Source organism: Lolium rigidum, chromosome 3 (assembly GCF_022539505.1).
Source record: "Lolium rigidum isolate FL_2022 chromosome 3, APGP_CSIRO_Lrig_0.1, whole genome shotgun sequence".
NCBI classification, from domain to species: Eukaryota; Viridiplantae; Streptophyta; class Magnoliopsida; order Poales; family Poaceae; genus Lolium; species Lolium rigidum.
The window spans coordinates 139,944,565-139,967,969 of NC_061510.1; the positions used below are offsets into that span (position 1 = coordinate 139,944,565).

The 23,405-nt window shown below is 44.2% G+C and overlaps 1 protein-coding gene across 1 annotated transcript; it reads left to right on the forward strand.

Annotated features, from left to right (window-relative positions):
* Positions 1-5,009: 5,009 nt before the first annotated feature.
* On the forward strand, positions 5,010-6,362 carry LOC124703787 (E3 ubiquitin ligase PQT3-like). The gene has a single exon (XM_047236019.1). The coding sequence runs from the start codon at positions 5,010-5,012 to the stop codon at positions 6,360-6,362; it is 1,353 nt and encodes a 450-aa protein (XP_047091975.1).
* The last annotated feature ends 17,043 nt before the right edge of the window (positions 6,363-23,405 follow it).

The following is a 23,405-nucleotide window of genomic DNA, read 5'->3' on the forward strand; positions in this document are numbered from 1 at the left end:
GAGAAATTTGGTGTTCCTCCTCCTATTTGTTCTTCCTCTCTTATTCCCCCAATAGCTTTTGTAGCTTTGTTGGAATTTGGGAGAGAAGTACTTGAGCATCTTTGTGGTGTTCTTGCCATTGCATTTGGTGCATCGGTTTGAGTTCTCCACGGTGATTCGTGGTGGTGAAAGCAAGAAAGTTGTTACTCTTGGGTTCTTGGAACCCTAGACGGATTTGAGGCCTTTGTGGCGATTTGTTGGGAGCCTCCAATTAAGTTGTGGATGTGTGCCTCAATCTTTGTGTAAGGCCCGATTTCCGCCTCGAAGGAAATCCCTTAGTGGAACCGTGACCTAGGCCTTTGTGGCGAGGGTCACCGGAGATTTAGGTGAGGCGCCTTCGTGGCGTTCGGTGTGTGGTGTGAGTACCACATCTTGGGGTGAGGCCTTTGTGGCGTTGGTGTGCATCGAGCAACCACACCTCAAGGTGAGCCTCTTGTGGCGTTCGGGAGCACTAAGCAACCGCACCTCTCCACCGGAGATTAGCACTCGCAAGAGTGTGAACTCCGGGATAAATCATCGTCTCCCGCGTGCCTCGGTTATCTCTATACCCGAGCTCTTTACTTATGCACTTTACCTTGTGATAGCCATCGTGCTTGAAGTTATATATATCTTGCTATCACATACTTGCTTATTTTGCTTAGCATAAGTTGTTATTGCACATAGGTGAACTCTTGCTTAGAATAAGTTGTTGGTGCACATAGGTGAACCATAGTATATAGGCTTTGGGCTTGACAAAGTAAACGCTAGTTTTATTCCGCATTTGTTAAGCCCATCTCGTAAAAGTTTTAAATCGCCTATTCACCCCCCCTCTAGGCGACATCCGTGTCCTTTCACCTATTTCTTGCATGTATCTATTGAAGTATTTTGAGTACACCATATTTTTTGAACCGATTGAATGAAGAATAATTGGAAGAAGAAAAAAAATCAACAAAGTGAGGAAATCCCCTCGAAATTGGAAAGTAAAGCTGAATTAAACTACATATAATAAAATCAACTAATGTACAAAAAAATAATTTCATAAAATTCTGTATTATATATGTTATTTATTTTATTGTTTTGTATCTAGCAAAACTGTAAGGTAGAAAACATAAAATATATTGGATTCTTCATTTAATTCGTAAAAAATATTCTTGTTCGTAGAATCTAGATAAAGAAAAAAACGACTATCGGATTTGAACAGAGTAAAATGACTTGAGAAAACAAAATTAAATTGCAACTCGAATTTTACCTTCTTCGTGAGGTCTGGAGGATGTCAATAGAAAATATATTTTAAAATTTAATATAATATAATAAATGCACAAGAAAGTTTGACTCTAATTCAATTTTGAATAGCGCGCTTACTCCATGAATTATCATAACTGGTTGAAGATCGACAAATATAATATGAGTGTGGATTTTGTACATCCAAGCATGAGTGTGGGTGTATTATCTGCCGTTCATTTGAAGCTCGAGATCCTTTTTCCCTGTCTTTTCTCCGTCCAACCCGGCGTATGTGCACAGCTCTGTTTCATGTCGGGACGTGGCCCTAGGTACAGATGTTGCTACTGTCCAAAAATACTCAACCGGTCCTCCATGCCCACCTCTATTTTCCAGAATTCCTCATGCTTTTGCCGCTGGCACAAATTCGTCATTCCCCCAGCCATCTTCCCCAGGCGCGGCGACTGCTCCGTCGTGCCACCTTTCTGCAAAACCACAGTCAACTCCACCCGGCCGCCTGTCGTAGAGCCGTCTCCACCGCGCCGCCAAGTACAGTACGCCGTCGCCACCGAAGCCACGGTGAGGGCGCTGCTGAACGCGTGCCGGTGAGATGCGCGCCAACGCCGACCGGAGTTTCCTTCTAGTGGGCTCTGCCCTCTCTCTCCTTGCAGCTGAGAATCTCGTTCTTCTCTTCTAGCTCCTTATGTAGCCTCTGCTCAACTTAGGAGGGTTGATCGGCAATGGGGAAGAACCGAAGAAATGGGGAAGAAGAAGAGCAAGCCTTGGCGGCGGGGAGAGGCGGGGCGAGGGCACGAGGCTGAGGCGGTGGTAACGATGGAGTCAGTGGCGGAGCTGCTTCTTGTTCATGTGGTCAAGTGACATCAATTTTTTTTTGATAAGCACTAGCTAGAGTGCACAATTTTGACCCAATAAATACTACTTTATGACCTCACTGGGCATGTTTGCCTTTGATTTTGGCCTTTTGACATCGCTAGGTGACAATCCGTGCTCCGCCACTGGATGGAGTTAGTTCTGAGGGTGACGATGCACTGTAGGTGCCGCAGCTGCAGGGACAAGGTCCGTGGCGCGGTGCGCGACTTCAGGCTTGCGCTCGGCGTGGATGCGGTGGACACCTCGGCGGCCGAAAGCAGCGGCGAGGTGCGCCTGTTGGCGACGGCCGATACCGAGCGGCTCCGGCGGCGCCTCGGCAAGGCCACCGGCAAGAATGTCGACCTGCTGCTGCCCTCCTGCAAAGAGCAGTGCGCCGGCGGGAAGAAGGGCGACCAGCTGCTCGACGACGTCGTGCTCTAGGCTCCGCTCGCGGAACTGCAGATGCAGCAAGCGCCGGTCCGTCAGCTGTACAACGGTGGACATGGAGTCATGGAGCGGCTGCGGCGTGGGCGGCGAACCAGCAACAGCTGATGGGGCTGGGTCTCGGCGGCGCCGGGGACTATGGGGAGGCGTACCCGTGGCCGTTCTCCTCCGCCTCTTCATAATACTTCCACAGCAGTCTGGGCTACTACGGCCGCGGCGGCGCCCCGACGTGGCACTTCTAAGATGACCCAGTGCGCGTGCACGCAGCGAGTGCCGAACCGAGACGGCCATGGCCGGGCTGCATCAGCGTGCTACCTGCCTGCTACCTGGTCGATTGGACAGCGACGTGATGTAGGCATATAGGCTTGTCCATCACAAAAAGGTACACCCAATGCCATCCTGTGGGTCAGACTCGAGCCTGCTTTACGCCTCCTTTCACGATACTGGCACACTTTGGGTAAATGCAGAAATAGATGGAAATGTTTTCATCCACACCTCTTTTTTCCAGATCTCAAAGTCTATGAACGGACAGAACAACATCCACACCCATGCTTGTAAGCACATATGTATTTCCCATATAATATGTTTGGCTATTCGATCTAAGTGGTTATTTTTTATGATTAAAGAAGAACTTGTCATTTTTAGTTCTTGGGTCTAGGAATTATTCTATTTTGAATCCAAAGAAGAAGAATAAAATCCATTAGAACAATTTTATAATTAAACAAAAAAAGGAATTCCATTGAATTTTATTTTTATTGATCAACTAAAATTGCCTTTTAAAACTTATAATTGTCACTACAAGAGCGTTAGGCATATGGGGACAGATTTGTGGCTCATCCAAATGACTCCACATTTTTCTTCTTGGTGGACCGGTTTTCATGGCGCCAAATAAAGCATAGTCCTAGATTTGCACCGTGGTAGATACCATGCCGCGACAAAATTATGTCGTCGTAGGTGGTAGGATGACCGGAACTTGTTTATGGAGAGGTTGGTGAACAGGAACATCAAAATACCTTCGATGTGATGTTACAACAGGTCCCATTATAAAGACTAGTCAAGCGTGTCCCGCTGACTAGTCAAACATATCTCTTTTACTAGTGTGACCCACCGCTGCAAATCTTTGACATCATATCACATGCACAACGTCTCCCGCAACTGCACTCCAACTGCTAGTCACTCCTAACCCCCCCCAGCGGTGGGCGGCATCGAAGGAAACTAGTGGCGGCACAAAGATGGAACCTGAGAATGGAGGCGACATTGTAAACTATGCATTTTCGTCTTGATACTATTTGGGCGTTTTTCTATCTCAATGCCATTTTGGATTTTTGATCACACAAACTTATTTTTGGGATTTTCTCAGGACGACATAGTGTGGCATTGGATCTATGATCCGGAATGGAGCATCGTCCTTTTGAGGTATGGTGAAAAGAGAAGGTATCGCTGTATTAGGTACCACACAAACTCGTCGCATATGAGAGCAAACACACGGGCCGCGGGTTCCTCGGCTGCCACACCCAACCCGGGTGTGCCTCCACTTGGAATGGGATGATGCAGCGCACTTGCCATAGCTGGAACATGCATAGTGGAAACGTGGAAGGAAGCATTCAAGGAAGGTAGCTACTTTCTGAATAGGAGTAACACGACGTCCTGGAGCAAGGAAAACATGATGACTAATGAGTACATGGGTCACAGAATAATTTGGCTAGCGCAACCACATTAGCTTGCCTAGTTAGGCTTGGTGTCACCATCTAAATTGGATTAAAGCATCACATAGTGCAACCCTCCACGAGGACCGGTCACGCCAGGAGCGCCGAACTAGACGGTGTCACAGTGCACTAAACCGCCAAATCGTGGACGTAACAGACCGTCAGATCTTGGCCATCATTGTCAGACCACGGTTCCAACTCCTTCTGCATGAATAATGTGCATGAATAATGTATGCACCAAAAATTGAGTGATGTCATCTAACCGAGAATAAAGTTAAATCAAAAAAAATTGTGGGGTTATAATAAGTTTTTTTTTTTGTAAGGAAGAAAAGACCACGTCACCAGAAGTCAAGCACGAAAATAGAAGAGTATCCAAATCGGGAGGCGAGCAACCCCAAGCGAGGCTTCGCCCTACCAACATGAAAGCCAACCGGATGCTGAACCATGTTTGGAAGGTCTGACTGACAATAAACACTAGATACGGACGTCGTGCACTTTTCCGGTGCGGTCGAATTAGGGAAGGAAACTGAAAGCGAAACCGTGTACTACTAACTAGGACAAGTTAACCCAAAGGCGGTTCAGGACAGGCTCGAAACCTTCTCGGATTCATACTGCCCAAGGATATAAGGTCATGAACTCTGATCGCTGAGATGCATATTTTCCTCGCCGCGCTACTACATACAGCCATCATCTCCTCCGGCTAGCGAGTGCGTTCGTCTCCCTGCGTCGTCGCTGCTCAATTCCGAGGGAAGGATGGCGGTTTACTACCGGTACAGGAGCGGCGTGGACACCTTCTCTCTTCCTGTCGCGGCGCCCTCCATTTCCGTCGGCGAGGTGAAGCGCCTAATCATGGGGACAAGCCGCCACGGCCACGGCCGGACGCGCGGCCGGGGTCCCAGGGAGGGCATCGCGATCTCCGACGCGCAGACTGGCGAGGAGTACACGGACGACACGGCGTTGGTCCCGCGAAACACGACGGTGGTGGTGCGCCGAGTCGCTGGGCCTCCGGCCGACGCCATCGTGTCGACACCCACTCAGCGACCCAAGGCGACGCAAGTTAGTGCCAGTTCTTCGTCGGATTCTTCCTCGAGGACGAGCGCGTCGGCGGGTGCGGAGGACGACGTCGAAGCCAAGGCTATCAGCGCGGCGATCGACGCCGCGGCACTCAAGTGGGAGGGGCCGTCTCGTTACAATCACCGTGCCGCAGCATACCATGGGCCGGCGCCGCATGCCGGCTACGTTTGCCGCAGGTGCCGCGTCCCGGGCCACTTCATCCAGCACTGCCCCACCAACGGCGACGCGAGATTCGACTTCGGGAAGGCGACGTCGGTGCTTCCGCCTGCTCCGGTGGCACCAGTCGACGACGACGATGGCGTCCCCGCGGATCTCCACTGCAAGATTTGCAAGAAGGTGATGGCTGACGCGGTGGTGACGAGCAAGTGCTGCTTCAGCAGCTTCTGCGACAGGTGCATCAGAGGCCACATCGTTGCCAACTCCAAGTGCGTGTGCGGGTTGCAGGCGCGCGCAGACGAGCTGGTTCCTAATTCAGCGCTGCGCACAACCATCTCCAACATTCTCGCCGCCAGGGCCGGCAGCGCTTCCGGTGACAGCAACCCGGTCGCGGCCACCTCGCAACATAGCCAAGTTTCTTCCAAGATGGGCGCCGCCTCGGAGCACAGCGATGGGAGCGATTCAACATCGGCTCCAGCGGCGGCGCATGAGCCAAGAAAGAAGAAGCGCGAGACGACGGACACAGCGGCAGCACGCGCCGCCAACCATGCTGGTCATCAATACGGCTACTACGACGCTCCTCCTTTTGCCCCGGCATGCTACGATCCTGCTTTCTTTGGTGGGGTGCCGTGGCCAGCCGATCCTTCCATGTACTACGGCTACGGCGGCATGCCTTACGCTTACGGTGGCGGCGGTTACCCGATGGGCCAGCAGCAATCTGACGCCATGGGCAACATGACAGCTTCGTATGGCTACCAGGGCGAACGCCACGACGGCAGGAAGAGGACGGGATGCGACGATCAGAGGCAGCATGACCGCAGTTTCAAGAGAAGGTGCAGTGGGAGCAGATCACAGGTCGCGTTAGTTCTGACGTGAAGGTGCTGATGCATGGTCTGGAGCTGCTCTGGTGCCCAAGGTTTAAAATAGCGTGCTAAATGAAATAGCGTCGGCCTTCTTTAAATGCTATGGACGCTATATCGTGCTAATTGCGTGCTATATTACAAATAGCGTTTTGAAAAAAAAATTCAAATATAGTCGAAAAATAAAGGATTTCGCTAAAAAGGTTGGATATTTAGTCCAAAAATGACTGAGTCATACATACACATCCACATACAACAAATAGATCTCCAATTTTTCAGAAGGCTAACATCAGTATTTCACAAGGCAATATTATAGTATAAATTATTTATTAAGAATCATCAGCATTAGCGATATTAAGTTCTATTCTAGAAGAGGAACCAACATATTGCAGTTCATCACCACGAAAAAGTGAAAGCAACTTAGATTGAAAAAATAGCGCGCTAACGCTATGAAGTTTTAGCACGATATATCATGCTATTTCACAAATAGCACCATAGCGAGCAAAAATACTAAAATTTAGCGTAGACCCTCCAAATATGCTATTGCGTGGTATTAGCGGAGAAATAGCGCGCTATTTTAAACCTTGCTGGTGCCCAATGATGCATGATAGTCTGATGAGGGCTCTAGTCTGATAAGGTTTGATAATTGAGTTGTAGTTGCTCGAGAGTGTATTGAACTGTAACAAAGAGCTGGATTCGTACAACTTACTTAGGGCATGTGAAGCTCTTGTCTTCCCTGTAACTGTAACATCCCAACTATCCTTTTTGTAGCAATAAAAAGAACAAGGGGTCTATTTCTGCATGTCCTGCTTGTACTCGTGCCAGTAGCCATTTTTCTTTGCGGGGTTAGTAGCCATTTTTAATAAATAAGTGGCCATTGAAGTACTTTTGGATGCGGAGTAACTTTTATTGTTTATTAGTACTTTCTTGCTCGGTTTTGTCTGGAATTATTCTAGGCCCGATCCCGACAAAATTTATAAAATTCTCCGCGAACGTATTAAACAGTATAATAGAAAAGTAGGATTGAGAATATTGGTCGCGTAGTTCAAGTGGCAATTGCACCCACAAGGTAATGTGTTACACCTACGACTCTTCTTTCTCAAATTTAGATGGAATTCCACCAACAATGTAACGTAATCTAAAGGTATAATTGCTGCAACCCCATGGCCTCCTCACAGCGATTCTCGATTCTGGACCGTCCGATCTTCCTGCCTAGCGAATCTCGTTCGTTGATTGTTGGCTCACAACTGCTAGATAAATCCATGCAACAGACATTTCCTACCCATCTGAGGCTGTTCGTGGGCCCCACCAGTGTGCAGGCCCGCCCGTCAGTAGCCGTAGGTGTGGTTGGCATCGGTGCACGAAGACTGGGCCGGACAAAAAAATCCCCCCACAGTGAGAAAAAAGGCCTTCTCGTCCAATCCCGTCAAACCCTAGCCGCCGCCCCCAATCCGCTCGCGAGCGAATCGCCTCGCGACCCTCCACTTCCCGCACATCTCATCTCTCCCATCGCCGCCGACTCGCGCATCCCTGCTCCTCTCCGTCGCGCTTGGCGCCGCCGAGGCCGCCGCTGGTCCTCTCCGCCCTCTTCTTCGCGCGCATCTTGCTCCGTCCCCTGCTCGTCTTCGTAGTTGAGCTCCATGTTTTTGAGACAGTAGGTGAGGAGGCGGAGGAGGAAGCCCTCCATGGGGGACATCCGGCGAGGTTTGGAGCAGCGGGGGACTTCGTGTCTCTCCCAAGCTACTTGGCGTGGAGTCCGCGGCCGAGCCCCTCTCCACCATCCTCTTGCTTGAGGCCACCAAGGTCGTCTTCTTCCTCCACAACCACGAGCAGGGCAAGGTCACCCGCTTCCTGCTCCTCTTGGATAGCCAGCCATGTCTCCCCCACAGCTGCTGGTGCCTTCCCCACCGCGAGAAGAGATAGGAGAGGAGGACACGCTCTACAACCTCCATCCCTGGCCCCTCTAAATGGAGCAGCGGCCCACAGCTTCCTCCGGCCCATCTCTCCACCTCCATGCCTTTGCTGATTCGAGGTACCCCCTCTTGATTTGCCTCATCCTCTCTCTCCTCCACTCCCATAAATTGTGTTCTTTGTTTTCTGTAGATGTGCTTTGTATCTATGCATATGAACTGTTTGAGGAAATGTGTAAGCAGGCTGCATATAAGGGTCGGAGTTCCTGGTTGCTATTTCTTCACGGTTTGGGGGTTGCAGGTTGGTTTTATTTTCTTGATTTTGTATTTATCAGAGTTATTTCTTGTGGTCCTTTGCATTCAGGCTAGGCGTTGGCAGTTTTGGTTGATATATTGATTTGCTTGCTTCAGGGAGGAGGTTTAAGAGTTGGAGCAAAGGGTTGAGCAGCGGTGCAGTTTCTTTCCATCCCTAGGTGAGGGCGGCGGTGGTGGCGGACGAATCTCCTCGTTTGCGCGCTTGGAAGGAGGAGCACAGCCTGCTGCGCCAAAACGTCGAGCCCACCATTGGATGGGTTGGCCGTCAGCGGGTGCAGCGTCATCCCCGGCAGTGGCGGAGGACGAAGCTCCTTCTCCTTCGCGGCGCTTAGCAGTAGGAGCATGGCCTACAGCGCCGCGACTTCGAGCCCGCCATCGGAAGTGTCGGCGGTTGGCTGGAGCAGCGCCATCCATCGTTGGAACCACCGTTGCGCACCATCTCGTCGCCGGGAGGAACACGGCAGTACTTAGCAGGAGGCGAACAAGTTGTATTCCATTTTGTTCTCTGTTTTCCGAGCTCTCCATCTTCGCAATAATCTCTTTTTTTCTCCATGTCTTGGCCGGGAAGGGAAGCCTTGAAGAAGGAGAAGAAGGAGCGCTGGCTGCAAATGGAGCTGCAGCTTAGTGGCCTCTGATGTGTCGTTGGCATTGCCACTGCCCAGAGCCGCCTGGCCGCTGCACCCATTGCTAGTGCCTAGAAGGTGCCTTGCTCCGTCCCGATCCCTGTCCGTGTGTGCTTGCTACTGCACGTTCTTGCCTTGCTTGCTGGTACGCTGATGTTGATTGATTGGCTTTCTTGTTGCCTACTAGGTTGGAGATTGATGTTGATGGGTTTTCAGGTAAATTGGCTAAAACGGTTATGTTTCTTGCCCCATGATATTCAGCCTCCATTGCTTTAACAATGTATTGTCTTTTGTTTGCAAATGTGTTGTTTACTAGCAGCTTCAGGGTTGGTGTGTGGAAAGTCTCTGCTTCAGGAGACTGGAGAATAGACAAGTTTAGAGCAGGTACTTTGTCGCCTTATCGTTGTTCGGTCATCGGTATTTTGTACAGGAAGTACAAGCCTGGTGAAGGGTTACCATTCAAACAATCATTTTACTTACATCTGCAAGGTGCTTCTGCAAATGTTTCAATTTGTTCTTGCTGTGAATTACACTTTTCCTCAGACAAGCATAATGATAAGCCAAGTGGTCAACTGAAAATTTACCAAATGAACTGAAAGCACAAACCTCAAAGGCCGACACTTTGGTCTCAAATAGGACATATGCTTATTTGAGGTAATTAACCTGGGTACCAGTGCAGGCACACAACATGTAAGCAAGCATAGGCGAGAAGAGGATAGGATGACTAAAAAATGACCAATTTAACCACATATTTTATTTGTCAAGGTTACCTTTTCTTATCTCTAACTATTCAGTTTTATGCATATATCTACTAGCCTCAGTTAGGTTGGCGATTTGAAAATATAGTTGATTAATTCTGGGCAACGTCTTAAATAGCAAGAATGTATTGTGTCTGAGCTTGAGAGAAAATTCGTTTGACTTATACATGCAAGAATGTACTGTATCAGCCCTTGAGAAAAAAATTAATAGAATAAGTAGATGATCCATAAACTATATGCTCCATACAAATTACTTGAGAAAAACCTTGGGGATAACCAGAATTGTTTCTTGGTTGAGCAAGTTCTGAGTTGCGTGTGAGTATTTGATTTGATTTTGTTTCGCCTTCCGCTCGTCTCCCTGACAATGAATTTATTAGAAACTTTGCTATTGCAGGCCTGTAGCAATTATGATTGAACATTCCGACTATGTATTTCAAAATTTAGTAGTAGTACATGTCTACCTGACAACGTTAAAAGGTCAAGTATATTTTCAAAAGTGTTTTGGTACAGAGATTTTCCTTGTCGCTGCCTTCACCAGTGGACTAGCCTTCTAGGAAGTAACCAAGATCTTCTATGCTTTTTGGTTTGAAGTTTGTCGAGCTATATAACCACTTAAAGTATGCTGCAATATAATTTTATGCTCATGTGTTCCTTTTTTGCTGCTCAGGTCATGTGTTAAGCTACTTCTTATATTTTGGTTCAAACAAGCTATGCCCAATCATGGTTGATCCACTAAATTGTAATATCAAATGTGACATGCGAGTTACTAATTACTAACTTAGTGTTTAGCTAAGACACATATTTAGTATTGTCAAAACTGCTTTTTCCTTGATGTAATAGGATACATGTCGAGCTGATTGTGTTGGCTTTAAAAATGTTTCACAATGAGCTACTTGATTTTTGCTGGAACGACACTCAATCATTTACTCTGCAAATATATTTCTTTCACTTGTAATTGTTTTTTATTTCTGTAGAAAAACTATTTGATTACAGATTAGTAACTCACTGTGACTTATATTATTGGGCACCCGAACTGCGATTTAGCTGTCACCTACATTATCTCCATTTTATTGCATACTAGAAGCTGAAGTGGCTGTACTGCATTTTAAACTACTTGATTCATGTACAAAATATGAAATTCGGGTTGCACATTTTATTCAGCAGCTCACGGCAAGAGTCTGTCTCTTTAATATTTATGAACTAAGTCACTACATGAACATTCCGAACTTGAGATTATGTGCATCAACGTATAATCATGTCCCCTTGTTGTTTTAATGATTTCTTGATTAAGACTGTGGATTCTTACTATTTAGCAAAATCTTCAATTGTTGACAGAGCGAGACTTGAGTGACACACCTGGAGTCTGGAGATGCCACCATCGGTGATTCTTTCCATTGACAAGTGAGGACTAGATCTTTTGCCTTACCTGATATCTTATAGAGTTATGTGGCAATGGATATCTTCATATTTTTTTAGTTGCTAAAGAGCTTTCATTGTGTGTCTGTAGTCTCGTGAAACCATTTTACTTTTTTTATGTATAATTATGTGTACAACTTTCGTGACAATTTTGAGGTGGCCCTAATTTACCTCTGTCATTGGCCGCGATCTGCTGCTTGGTCTGCATTATTGGTTCTTTGTTTCACTTCAGTTCTGATATGTTTGTGGTTGAAATAGTTTGCTGCCTATATTTATAGTCTGAAGTGTTGCAGCCATCTACTCAATTAGTAGTATGTACTTTTTAATGGTGCATATATACTGAATTTATAGTTTATCAGACCCCATTGGGTTGTTGAAACTTTTTGGATGAGGTAATATTTTGAATATATGTTCTTGTAAGGTATTCATCCTCCTATTTAATTCTCTAAATGGGTGCAATTTCAAAGACATTTCATGTCGTAATGTGGTGGAGACTCAATATGGATAAATTTGTTTTCAGATTTTAATAATAGTTCAAAGCTCAGATGAACATATTAGGACAACGATTTATGCATATCCTAACGAGAAGATGCTTCAGCGGACTAATTAGGTAATGAACACTCGAAGATTGTCTGAATCATGTTACTTCTGCTCCATTTTTATGAATCCTTGCTTTGGTTTGCTTGTGTGACATCATTCGTGGGTCTATGTCATTGTTTTTTGGTGAAGGCTCTTTGTATGCTTGTTTCAACTAATTATTGGCATACGACCTCTCTTTCTTTATATCATCAAGTTTTTTTTTGTAACTTCCACTTGGTTATGAGGCTCTATGTGCTAATACGGTTAATGTGATATGGTGCAGCAGCTACTCTCAGTGCATGTTGTCGTGATTAAAAGTGCGGTCAGCTGGGCATTTAAAACATGTGTGAGCAAATTATCCCTAGGTAATAATGGAATGCATCTGATAATTTTCAGCTATGTTGAGCACACCGAATAATTAAAGTTGATCAATTGTTTTGACTTTGGGGAGCTGAAGCTTTTATCTCTCTTAGCAATCCGTTGGTATCATTTTTTCGCTGGTCTTTTAGTCAATTCTCGGTTTCTGTTCGTATCTGGTTTTCTTAATTGCTATCGGCTAGGTGCTAAAGTACTATTTCAAGCTAAGTTATAAGAATTGTATCATGAGGTCTAGGTAATGCATAATATATGTATACATAAGCTGTTCATTTTTGTGAAATACACATTTATATAAACTTTTCATTTGTCCTGAAACAGAGAGCAGGGAAGGGTGTTGTCCACTTCAATCTGCTATTTTACTTGGATAGTAACTAAGTTACCTATTCCCATTTATGTGCACCTTTTTTGGAGTTCTAGCTTCTAATTTATTAGTGATACTGATACATGTTGGAGTTTAATATTTTTACTATCCCCGATTTATTCTTTTGAGTATCACACAATATGGTTTTGCTGCTGCAATTCAGAATTATTGGATTACCTCATGCATGTTTATGCATCTACATTATTCTTCCAACTTTCTTCTACTTTATTTTACACAAGTTATATGTATTATTACTGAAGAGTTGTTCTTGTAGCTTAAAATGGCATGTTATGTGCCTTCTCATTGAATTGTTCTTAATTTTAGATTTTTCTAGGTTGTACATCATATTCAGCATTTCTGGTTGCACTTGGTATTTTCTAGACTAGCTTGCTAATTGGTTTCTAGCTGAAAATGGGTTGCTCTGGTGTTGATTCTGTTAAGGCATATTACTAAACATGTGTTGCTCGCAAGGGTACTCTGACTATTTGTTATCTCTATCTTCAAAAGATTCAAGCCCATCAGGCAATATGTTTATATTCTCATGACTGAAACTAGGAATATTTTATAGGACAACCATGTGTACATTACTTCAGTACCAAATATTGTTGGATCATAAAGGAACTTCTGCGGTTCATGGCAAGGTAAGCATGGTTCAAGCAACCCATTCTTTAGCTTTCAGATATTGCATTGACCTTTCTTTCGATCATAATATTTCTCAGTTATCATCACTGGAATTGTATTCTTATATTTTGTGATTCTTAGCTATCATAAAATTTAGTAATTTGCCAATCCACATAATAGCTGGTGCCCATTTTGGCTTCCATTAGTTTAGTATAAGATGAATTCCTAATAATGTTAGATTGTTCTGCCTTGGCTGAATTAGACTGTAATCCTCTTTTAAGCTCTTTCTTATTTACCAACTTGATAATTGTGTATCTCCATTGCATATGTAGCCATGCATCAACAAGCAATAGAAGTAATTTTTTACTTCTATTTATCTGCAGAGCACTGGATGTGTATTTTAATTATGCATGCCTCATATAGGTGCTCCACTCTTATTTTACCTTGTATTACTCTGTAAGCTTACGCAGCTGGGTTTATTCATAAGAGTCTATTTTTGTAATATTGCGGTTGTGTATTGGTGATTTATAGTGTCATGATTTTTATTCTCACAACTGATTGGTCTTTACGATCCATGTCTTTGTTGATTGGTGATTACTAATTGAGAGACAACTCTGACGAGGCCATGACTCTGAAGCTACTTTTTTAAGCTGCGTAGTAGGTTTTTCCACTGCAATTCCTTGATGTTTTGTGTATACAGATTTCATATGAATAGTTGTTGAATTGTGAGGGTACATATATAACTGATTTAGTAACTTCCAAATTTTGCTTTATGGTTGGTTGCAGGAGGCGATTTGGACGGAAAAGGATTGGGACTAGAGGATGTGCTTTGCTAGGGAAATTCGTACATGGTTCTGCAAGTTATTTTGTCGCCCCTGTGTACCTTGCATTGATTTAAGGAGTTAATCCTTCTCGCGGTAGTAATTCTGATTGTTCGATTCACACTTAATCCCTGCACTCTTTGAACTCTCATTTTCACAATTTTTCGTGTCTACCGGTGCTTACTCAAGATACTATCATGCAGGAAACATAACATAGCAGCAATGCAAACCTCGGTGAAAGATCTGTCAACTCGGAGATCTCAATGGAATGCTATATATTGTGCGTGTTTCGGGAGTCTGGGGGAAAAATGATCAAGCATACAGTGTATATGAATTGGGCTTCATTGTTGTTGACCAACTGATACTACTATTAATCTTCACTTCCTTTTATTTCTATTTGATTTTTTTGCTGCACTCCCCTTCTTCATTCTTCTTTCAAATCCATTGCAGGTATCATGTACATTGTGTCCCATGCAACTAACTGGATTATTGCAATGATTTGAGTGGCTCAAAGTTCTTGGACATTGAAGGGATTTCTGCGTGCAGCCATCTGCCTCCTTTACTACAGCGGCATATCAAATGTCTTTGCGGCATCCCGTTCCAAAAGGCCTCTCTAGCCGCTTCCTTGTTCATGGTTTTTCTTTCTTCACGGCTTGGGGTTGTAGGTTGGTTTTATTTTCTTGATTTTGTATTCATCAGTTATTTGTTGTGCCCTTTGCATTTGGGCTTATGGCGTTAGCAGTTTTGGTTGATATATTTGTGCAATGTCCATAATCCATTGAAGGTGTTATAGTGGGCATTCGGGTGAGCATTGTGCAACTTATCTGAAATTTAAGACTGCTTTAGCAGTTAAGAGTTGCATGACTATGGCCTAGGGGCAGGTTCATTTTCATGTGAACAATCTTCTGTATTACATCGCCATCTCCAGTAGGAGTGCCAGACGGGTTGTCCTCCCGTTGACAATGTTGTGTGTGCGCTCGATCCAAGGTCTCTCTCTCTCTCTCTCTCACACACACACACACACACACACACGCACATAGACACATGCATAGTTCTGATCCGTTTTTTCTGCTCCTCTATACATTGTAGAAACAGTTGGTATAGCATCAGATTTATGTGCTTACTAGGTTTGTTTGTTAATTCTAGAGCTTTTGTAATCCTAAAAAAAATGATGTGTTAATTCTTACGTTACTTTAATAAGAAAACATGTAAAATTTAACAGCTACCGACTTATCATTGTCAATCGCTTTTGCCACTTCGTTGTCATGATTCATCCTGTAGGCATGTACTAAAGAGGACTGTACTCAAAGCCTTGTGAAAACAGTCAACAGAAGGTATACACTCTGCTCAATCTTTCATGGTGGATCCTTTTTTACATCCTACAATTTTTAATGTTTTCTTCCTATTTATAGATGTCTGCTATCGTGTTCTTAAATATGCAATATTAACTTTCATTTTCATCATCGATCGCAGGAAAAGAGCATCTTAACAATCGAGTACTTTGGAATAACATCAGTGAAGTCACCCATTTTAGGCGATGACATGTAACCCTTTAGCTAATTATGTTAGATATTTCCTCAGTTTATCTGGCCATGTATAAAACCTGTGTTCTGAGCAATGCTGGTTAATTCTTGCATGTGTGGTTACTCTACCTGTTCTTATGATTATAATTTTTCTTGCAGTTTTTTCTAATTCAATGCAAGCCTGTTGTAAATTTCAATTTACTATGCGTGATTACCTTCGATGTTTTAAAATTTTAAAAAGTTAATTTATTAGCTAGCGAGACGATTCTTTAAAGCATATGGGAAAGAGTAATTTTACCACATATTTTTTTTGTCAGGGCCTCCATATAGTTTCCAGTTCATTCCTTAAGCATACATATTTTTATCAGGGTCTCTGTATATAGCTTCTTGCAGGTGTAAGGTAAATCCATTTTCCTTCTCCGCTCGTATGCGAACTATGAGCAAGTATCTCTGTGTGTGAAGATGCACAGAAAGCATAGATCTTATGCTTTCTTATATAATGTCGTTGCACACTGTCACTAAATTCCTCAGCATTTTGCATCTATTTATATATTTATATGTTTGTTTTTCTCTACAACTCTTGAAATACGCAAATAGTTTTACCCATATATCTATCCATGGGATTTCTCACCTATTTTGGTACACTTGATTTGCTGCTCCCTTTGTTTTGTGAAATCTGAAATCTGGTAATTTTCATCGCCATTATACAAAATTTACGTTGGCACGAGCTCCACGGGATCGTGCGCCAAGGCGCACATCTAAATCTAGTTAACTTGATTCGCTAGAACAACTTCTATTGAGTCTATGCATCTATCCTTTTCTTTTGTATTCTAGTTCAATAACCTCCTAGTTTTTCAAAGACATATTTAGCTTAGGATTGCTTTTTTTTTTTAATTCGAGAGTTTCTCTGAATTTGGAAGTTACCACTTAGCAGGTTTCCATGCAAGGCTCAATACAATCAAGTCTAGCTTATGCGAATCTCGCCATATCCCCATGTTCCTCTTCTTTGAGATAAAGATTCCTCGTGTAATTTCATTCATCTCTTAATTTTTTAGAATCATTGAATTCATCACTAGAAATGGAACAAAAGGGTGTCGAACTCGCCTATTTATTGCGTGTGCCTATTGAAGTATTTTGAGTACCTTATTTTTTTATAAGTGAATTAAATGATGAATAATTGAAAAAATAAAAGTTTTCTCAACACCCCTAAAATTTGGAAATTAAAATTGTATTAAACTACATGATTAATAGAGTAAAATCAACTATAGTATCACAAAAATGGAATTTAATCAAAGTCTATATTATACTAGCAATGAAGGGCGCGGTGGCACGACGCGCCATATGGTGGCCGGAAGATGGTAATTCTTGACAGTGTTAAATACTTGTAGGTTTTTGTATTTTTTTCTTTATTTTTGGAATTGTTTTTGTTCTAGCTTTGTTTTAAGGCGCATCAGATTTGTTGATTTATTTTTTTGAGACATCTTTACATAGATCGATGTGTCTCGTAAAGGGTAGATGTTAATTGTGTTTGCAGATGTTAGTATCTGCAGAGATGAACATGCATTCTTGGATGCTCCATTTCTTATTAGAAGTATGTTGCAGTTTTAGGTGAGGGGAGGCAACCCTAGTAGTGACTGTAAGGCCAGCGATAAAATACATAATTTAAATGCACAACTCTTAGAAAGAATCATCTTTCTTTTCTATTAATATTGCAAATCTCTTTCATGTGTGACGTTAGTTTGTCAGCGGATAGCAAAGCTAAACCTAAGTTAGATTACACTTAAGTATCCGGAAATATTGGAAGGATGGGTACACCTGCATCAAATAGAAGCCACTCTCAACCTACATTGATTTTGCACACACCTTTCTAATAAGAAGGATATCTTCGGGCTAACTTGCACTGCTATATATTTGCAAAAAGAAGCAGATACCTTAAAAAACCATGTCCATAGAGCAGATTAAAAAACTGGTTACATACTCAAGTGAATGCCCAAGATCCATGAAATACGATAATTTTACTCTCATAGTCTAACTGTTGTTTCTGATCGGGTAGCAAGCTCCCATATTTCAATCCGTACCAACATTAGCCGCATCACAAATTCTCCTGCGGTAAAATAGCCTTGTTTACTGGTGCTCCAGATTCATACTAATATTGCCAAACATCTAGAAAAACCAAAGCAAGGCACATACATACAAAGTAACATGAAAAAATGTAACTGCATATTTAAGTCAATGGGCAAGCTTGGCGGTTTACTTGTTCAAACGGTTGCCTTTCAACATGCACAAACATCCTAATACTTTATATTCCACTGACCAGCCAAACCATAAAATTAATGATTGATAGATTCAGTACACTTTTTTTGCATGCATAGATCAATGTGGTTATTTTGAATGTCTACGAAAGGCATGATGAACCAATTAGACTGTAAAATGACAAATAGCTCAAATAGTGAAAGGACACTCACAACACATCTAATTTGACACACTGCCAAAAGTGAGGAACTTTAGTATGGACTAAAACATGGATTAAGCTTCTAATAATTAACTTTGTGTTAGATATATAATATCAAATAGTTAATATTACACATGTCTACAATTGAACAAAGAGTGTACTTGGACATATATCCACTTCTTTTTAAAAACCACTAGTTGTTTCACAATCTAAGATAATAGGTGCAAAATTTATTCAAAAAGTGACCAAAAAGAACTTCCGCTTATATTCTGACCGGAATCCATAAAATAGATTGAAAGCAAAGTTCCATTATGTGTGTAACCAAGAACTTACACATATATTCAAAATACTCTGCAAAAAATGGAACTTGAAATAGATCAGTTAATGATTTACCATAAGAAAATCCAAAAATGAACATTGAGCACCAAGACTAGTTAGATGAAGTGAATACCATTAATCGATAAATTCATAAGGAACAAGTTATAAAATCACCTAGAATCCACTTTGGCCAAATATTATTGGAAGATCAACTATCACTACTAGGAAAAGGGCAATCAGTGGCGCACCACTTTTACCCATCAGTGGCGCACTAGTGGTGCGCCACTGTTATCACGCCACTGCTAACTTTTAGTAGTGGCGCACTAGTGGTGCGCCATTGCTATTTGGCTTAGCGGTGGCGCACCAGGTAGTGCGCCACTACTAGCTTCATGGTGCGCCACTCCTAAACGTCTGAGGTGCGCCACTGGATAGAAAAAAGGTGCGCCACTACTAAAATTTGAAATTTCTAGATCTAGATCTGGATCTGGATCTGGCACATTTCGTTTTGAATTTTTTTGGCTCGTTATTTTTTCTCGTTCTTGTTGCTAGAATTATTTTTGCAATGTTCATTCTCATTTTTCTTAGCCTAGCCGCCAGTGGTGATGTATGAGGGACGTAGGAGAGGTGAAGAGAGGTGAGGAGATGTAGGAGAGGATGAACAAGAGGACGAAGGCCAGAGGTAATGGAGGCTAGAGGGTCGCCTGAGGGTCGTCGGAGAGTAAGGTCACCGGAGCTCGCCGGAAAGTAAGGTCACCGGAGCTTGACATGGTGGAGGAGGTCGCCGGAGTGAAAGGAGGAGAGGAGAGGAGGAGGTCGCCGGAGTGAAAGGAGGAGAGGAGAGGAGGAGGTCACCGGAGTGAAAGGAGGAGAGGAGAGGAGGAGAGCGAGGGAGGAGGAGAGGAGAATGAAAGCGAGGAGGAGGAGGGAGGAGGGAGGAGGGGGTTAAGTGGCCGGCTCCTCCATTTTGAAATTCGTGGGCGGGAAGCTTAGCAGTGGCGCACCAAGGCATGGGTGCGCCACCGCTATTTTTTTCTATTTTTTGCCCAAAATCTAAAACCTGAAAAAAGTCCTGTTTCTGTTTTGAATTTGACGAATCCATTTTTTCTCCAAACGGCCGTAGGCGGTTGAATTCGAATAGGAAATTTCGCGTAGACCGATTTTGATATAAAAAAGTTTTTCATCGGAGGTCGTATGCAACCGTAAATCCCGTTTTACCGAAACATGACGCCATTTTGCATAATATATCAAAATTCATTTTTTTCAATTTTCACTAAACCTAGATGACATATTACATGGGCATTTCAAAGGATTTAGTTTTTTGAATTTTTTATCTATTTCTTTTATTTTTTGCAAACTCCAAAAGGCGATCCACCGGGGGGGGGGTGCGCCACTACTAAGTGATGCCCAAACATTTCCATCCTCCCTTTACATAGTAATGGCGCACCATGTAGAGGTGCGCCACTGCTACAAAAAATAGCCGTGGCGCACCTCTACATGGTGCGCCATTACTATGTATAAGGCTGGGTCAAACCCATGGTCAAACTTAGTGGTGGCGCACCGCGAGAGAGGTGCGCCACTACTACATTTTTAATAGTGGCCCACCACTTTCCGGTGCGCCACTGCTAAGTAGTAGTGGCGCACTGCCCTCTTGCTGCGCCACTAACACCCATCTTACGGCTAGGCTTTTTCCTAGTAGTGTATATACACCTATATTTGCACCGTGGTAGATACCATACTCTACCAAATTATGCCGCCGTAGGTGACAAGATGGACCGGAACTTATTTATGGAGAGCCAGATGAACAAAGACATAAAATACCTTTGATGTGACGTTACAGCAGGTCCCACCTCAAAGACTAGTCAAGAGTGTCCTGCTGACTAGTCAAACACATCTCGCTGACTAGTGTGATCCACCACTATAGATCTTTGACATCATATCCCATGACTCACGTCTCCCGCAACCGCACTCCCAGTATTGGTCTCTCTTGAAACCTCCCTAGACGAATCTTCAGCGGTGGGTGGCAGCGGAAAAGACTAGTGGCGACAAAAAGATGAAACCTCAGACCGGATGCAGCATTGTAAGCTATGCATTTTCGTCTTCATCCTATTTGGGTTTTTTTCGTCTCAATGCCATTTTGGGTCTTTGATCTCATGAAATAAATTTTGGTGTTTTCTCAGAACAACATAGTGTGGCATTGGATCTATGATCTGGAATGGAGCACCATTCTTTTGAGGTATGGTGAAAAGAGAAGATGTGGATATAATAGGTACCCATGCAAACTCGTCGTATATCAACACCAAACCCCGGTGTGCCTCCATTGAAATGGTTTGATCCAGCGTACTCACCATAGCCGGCACATGCATTGTTGGAAACGTGGAAGGAAGCATTCAACGAAGGTAGGGACTTTCTGACTAGGAGTAAGATGTCACATGGAGCAAGGAAAGCATGATGGCTAACAAGTATATGGTCACCCATTTCCTAGTGAAGATAATTTGACCGGTGTAACCACATTAACATGCCTAGTCAGGCTAGGTGTCACCGCCTAAATTGGATAAAAGAACCACGAAAGTGTCAATCCTCCATGAAGACCGGCTGGGCTAGGAGCCCCAAACTAGATGGGTCAAGGTGCACTAACCGCAAGATCGTGGACTTAACGGGGGGTCAGACTTAGGGGTGGAAATAAAATTCAAAGCTCACTAGCTTAATGAGTACTCGAAAACTCGGCTTGACTCATCTCGAACTCGGACACTAATGATTCGAGCCGAGTTGACATTTTTTACTTGGTAAGAAAATGAGTTTAATGAGTCGAGTTGCTAGTACTCGGTTGTTGCGGTCAGAAACCCACCGGCGGGCAGCGACTGGCAACACCGTAGAGCCGGGAACAACTAGGGCTGCGGCTGGCCCCAGTCCCTCAGAGCGACGGCCCGCAAAGCCTCCTGGTCACACGTCCGATGCTATCGCAAGGGCGTGCCACCTGACCTATACCCGGTCGTGAAGGTGTTGGATGATGCCTCGCTTAGTTTCCCGCATGGCATACATGTAAACGTTAAATACGAGCCTCGATCGGCTCTCGAGTTATCTCGTGAATCGGCTCAAAGAGCCGATCCACCCATGATTCGTACAAGGTGTCCGAATATATGGTGGTCCCGCTTGATCAAGATAAAGTTAAAACGATCTACGACGATTTAGGGTTTTCACCGCATAATCGGATCATCCTACTCACGATTGGGCCTCGCGCTCGCGTACGGTGATCGTAAGCCGATCCTAGACAGTGGCCTAAAAACCAACACGAGGTTGATCCCCGGAACATCCCTGTCTAGGGCTAGCAAACTACACCCTACACGCCGCTGGATCCTCCAACCCTTTGTAAGGCCTAACTATTGCGGATGTTAAACTAATCCTTGCAGAACAAGGAGCGACCGTAACGGATCAGATCTACTAAACTATGATCAAGCGGGGTGCCGCCCCTACACCTAAGATAGGTGTAAGGGCGGCTAGATGTATAAGGGTTGCACTACGACAGCATATGATACGAGGAACAATGCTAACCCTAACACATCTAAGATAACTACGTTGCTCGCCATCAAAAAGGCTTCAGCACGAGCAACGCATGAACAACGTGGGTAGCTTGTGCTGCCTAGATCGCAAGATGCGATCTAGGCAGCATGGTGCTTACCGGAGAAACCCTCGAGACGAAGGAGTTGGCGATGCGCCGAGATTTGTTTGTGTTGAACGTTGGTTGTTGTTTATTTCATAAACCCTAGATACATATTTATAGTCCAAGGGACTTTCTACTTCAGGCGTGCACCTAACCATGCACGGGTAAAACTCCAACTCCTAACCGACTCGTAATCTAATATGTTACAGATACAAGGGCATACTAGCCCAAACGTTGCATATAAGGCCGATTCACGTAATTCTTCTATATATATATATCTTTAAGTCCATCTTGATCACGGCCCACCTCTGACTTGGTCAAATTCTGGTGATAACACATGCCCCCCTGGTTTTGGAAATGTCATTTCCAAAATCATTACGCTTTTCTTTCGTCGGGTCATGTCGTGGCGGAGCAGAACCGCCGCGAATCTTCCATCATTACGCCTCGCCTCCTGGGCTTCTCTGTACGAATTGAAAATTTCGGCATCACGTCCTCGAGAACCGTCATGGCATTAAATCTCCACTACACTCCCTTTACTTATCTGTGCCAAACGGTTCACCACTCCATCCCCTTGCTCGCTCTCGTCCACCAGCGCCAAAAAACCCTCTTCCCCGCAGCCATGTCTTCCTCTTCCTCCTCCGCCTCAGTGCCTCCCCCTCCAATCGTCGCCGAAAAACAAGAAAGAGGACGACCTCCACTCCGGGCGAACCCCATCTCCTCTCGACAAGGAGAAGAAAGAAGGAGAAGTAGAGAAGACCAAGGCCTCCCCCTCCGCCAGGCTCCCGTCGAAGAAGCGCTCCCGCATGTGGGCGGACAGCGAGGACGACGATGACGACGAGGAAGGAGAAGAGGAGGAGGAGGAAGATGATTCCTCCTCCTCCGCTGGGTATCCGTCGACGAAGCGCTTCCGCACTTGGGCGGATAGCGAGGATGACGATGATGACGAGGAGGAGGAGGAAGCTCCAACCGACGGCTGGGGCAGCAGCGGCGAGGACTTCTCCGGCAGTAGCGCTGATGGCGACGCCGACGACGATGCTAGCGAGGAGTAGTTATGTAGGATCAGTAGTCCCTTGAGCAATCGGCTCTTCTTTTGTTCTTATTTTCTTCTTTGAGCAGTCGGCTCTTCATTGTAAGAAATCCCAATATTAATGAAGAATTTCCCTTAACTTGATTTCGCCGATTTCTTTCATGCTGATTTAGCCGATTTTTCCTCATCTGACTTTGTCGACTGTTGGCCTAATCAATGCTTAATGACCGATGGCAACGCATCAGTTTCTCACGATAATCTGCGAGATAGGCCAATTCGGTCATCCCTCCAAGCTAGCC

Excerpts from the sequence above, each read along its gene's own strand:
- LOC124703787 (XM_047236019.1), top strand. The coding sequence starts at position 5,010 with ATGGCGGTTTACTACCGGTACAGGAGCGGCGTGGACACCTTCTCTCTT.